Consider the following 3,336-nt stretch of genomic DNA (forward strand, 5'->3'; position numbering starts at 1 on the left):
TGATTTATTGGCTGTATAATTACTACACTTTTGCATCTCAAGCGACAGTGACTGATAAATTAGGAAAGTCACACATGTGCGTAATAAATGTTTTATTTCATCTCTGCAGCGGCAAGATGGAATATCTCCTATATATACTTCAGATTTATTTAAACAACTTGAATGCCAGAGTCTACAAAAGCACTGTAAATTAGAATAGATATCAGTGATATTGTTAAAGACCACAGCTAAATGACACTGGATAATTATAGCAAAAGGTAGGACATATTTTCATCTTTCTGTGCCTGTCAGGGGCATTATGAATAGCAATGAATCATCAAGGCCTTTGTGCAACTGAGGATAAAAGTACAGGCAGGTAACTAAGTGCAGGGGACATAAACAGCCTTTGAAGGTCCCTTGGATCCTATTAAAGTCTTCATGATTCATTTTAGCAGAAGAATTTTTAATTACTTTTGCAGCCAACAGTAGGGGAGGGTGGGGTAAGATGAGCCAGTGGGTAAGTTGACCCACCCACTGTATCTAGACAACTGTCTATCTTGCTGTGATGGAGAAAAGCACATGAGAGAAGTGGCAAGTGTTTTACTTTTTACACAAAAAACAGTTTTTTGCTGGTCAAAGTAAATTTTCTTCATGTCAGGTATAGTGACTGTTATGTCAAAGGAAATTTATCCAAGTCAAAAAAAATATGTATTATACATGTTGGTGATTTGCTTACGTATAAAACTATGTGAATAACTTAGTTAAAGATTAGTTTGAATTGCTAAGCTAGGCCATTTTTTTCCAAAATGGTGGCTATGGGGCAAAGTGAGCCAGTGGTTCAACTTAAACTTAAACATTGTTGAAAAGCTATCATGCCAAGAACCTACATGAGAAAAACCAACTGGGGCTCAACACCCCTTGAAGAGATGGAGAGAGCAGCCAATGATGTCAAGAATGGAAAATCCACCAGATAAGTGGCAAAAGACAGAAATGTTGACAGATCATAAAAAGTAAGTAAAAACAGTAAGGTACAGTGGGACAGCAGAAGCAAAGAGGGTCCTCAGAGGATTTAGAGAAGGAGCTTGTAAACCATATGAAGGAGCTGGCTGACCAGTTCCATGGCCTTACTCCGAAGAAATTCTGTGAACTGGCATTGGAATTGGCAGAAAGAAACAACATTCCTGTCCCCAGTAACTGGAAGGAGAAGGGTTTAGCAGGTAGGGTGTGCTGGAAATTATATGACTCATTAGGCAGGGGTTTTCTACTAGTGCATACAATGTCCAGCTGGGTGAAAATAATAGTGCTGCTGCTGCTCAACGGTGTGACGTAAACTTGTCTATCACACATTTTTAAGGCTATATTTTACTTATGATACAATAAAATGGAAAATAAAGCATTTTTCAAAAAAGCATCTGTCCTTTTTCTTTTCAATTTTCTTCAGCCTTCAGTCATCTTAATATAATTAAAACTGGTAAAAACACTGAATAAAGCAGTTAGCTCAGCTTGTTTCTAGGTGCTCAGCTTGTTTTTAGGTTAGGATTCTTTCCGTGTTCATCGTTTTCAAGGTTTTTACCGGGAGCCGAATTATCCGCAGAGGTCTCCTCCTCATCAAAACAAACCAGTGATTAAAACCAGTAAAAACACTGAAAGTAAGAAAGTACTCGGCTGGAAATGTTTTAATGTCCGGCCATCTGGCTGACAGCCGGCACTTATGGAAAACTCTGATTAGGTCAGCATAGACTAAATTATCTTGTGTAGTTTAATACAGCACCATGATAGAATGAATTATAGCCTATTTCTGTGGGTTGAGATTGGTTCAAAAATTTTATGGCACACCAATGTCTCTCCTGTCGTATGCCTGAAGCAACATCTTTGGGAAGAGCTTCAGCCTTCAAGGTGGCTGGCACCGCCTTTGCATTCAAGGAAAATGATGAGGCATCGTTCCCACTGAGTGATGAGTTTAAAAAGCTACGTCAATCTCCAAATACTGCAGGAACTGCAATAAGGGAGCAACAATTCATATTTCTCTGCAACCTTGATGAATGGAATGTTGAATAATTGTTTTTGTTTGTTCAGTGGTCTTAAAAAGTCAGATGGTCAGTTTATCCCCAGCTGACTCAACTTACTAACTCACTTGGATCAACTTACCCCTAAGGGGCAAGTTGAACCACAGGAACACTTTTTTTTTTCTTGGGAAGTCATACTTTTAGGCCCCTTTGTCATAGATGCGCTCTTACAATTTCATTTGATAGGAGACATCCTGAAATAAAGGTAGATGTTTTCATTCTACTTCTGTCTCATTTTTCCTTACCTAGAGGACAACATACGTAAAAACTGGGTCATCTTACCCCACTCTCCAACATATGGGACCACCTGTCAGTGAATGAGAGGCGTAACCTTGACTAAAATAATTTCATTGCTAATTTCCTGTCTGTTGTGTGGAGATGTGTACATTCTGGGCACTCACGAGAATCCAAATGAAGCAGACAAAACATTACAAGGGAAAAAAAGCTGAAGGCTGATGAGCAATGTGCATGAACAAGATTGTAGTGTTCATCCGTCAATGAGACATAAAAGCCAGGAATATTTTCCTCTGCTGCGATTACATAAGTTCATTATCGGTGCTGGAATTACATTTGATCATCTTTGAATGATTTTATTTAGCATAACAAATTATCTTAAGCTGCTGTGATCTAACTCAATGCTTCCACCTAGCTTTTCAACCACAGAAGACACCTTGCTTAGGTACAGTGGCACAGCGCTTTGCAGGTGGCAACACACACACACAGACACACACTCAAATAGCCGTTTCCATGATTCAAAGAGATATGTATCATCATCACTGCCTGCTCCTCTAACCATCACACTAACTGATCAACAATGCCTCATGGCCCAAAATATGTCCAAGATCAGCAATCAGGAGTTTTATACAGCGACTGAGCGAAAAAGACCACCTTCCTAACCCCGCAGCCCCAAGTAATCAAATAAAATAGCAGGGGCAAAAAATAAATGATCCAGTGGGGATTCACGCTTACCTTCCTGCACAGCCTGGAAGGGGTTGTTAGGCTCAATAAGTTTCACAGAATGGGTGATTTTCTCACTTTGCAGAATGTCATCATTCAGACTCAGGTCTGAGATGGCAAGTTGGAAAATCTCGTCATCTCTCACAGCATTTTCCTCAAATATGGCACCTGTTGAGTGAAAAAAACAAAACACAGCTTATTTGTGGGGTAAGAAAAACGGTGTGAAGTGTGGTTCCACTGTTGAGTTAGAGATGGAGGAAGTGGCGAATGAGCTGCACCTTCACTGATCGACAGTCGATATTATATAGTACAGTATGCCGGAGCATTTTCATTT

General features: G+C 39.7%; 1 protein-coding gene across 1 annotated transcript; it reads left to right on the forward strand.

The window, feature by feature from the left end:
* The first annotated feature begins 851 nt into the window (after positions 1 to 851).
* Positions 852 to 2,362, forward strand: zgc:113274 (uncharacterized protein LOC552925 homolog). Its single transcript, XM_044373447.1, is given in 4 exon segments — positions 852 to 982; positions 984 to 1,037; positions 1,039 to 1,196; positions 2,295 to 2,362. Coding segments are annotated over 4 exon segments (411 nt in total).
* Positions 2,363 to 3,336: the final 974 nt, after the last annotated feature.

This window comes from Thunnus albacares, chromosome 14, assembly GCF_914725855.1.
Source record: "Thunnus albacares chromosome 14, fThuAlb1.1, whole genome shotgun sequence".
Lineage (NCBI taxonomy): Eukaryota > Metazoa > Chordata > Actinopteri > Scombriformes > Scombridae > Thunnus > Thunnus albacares.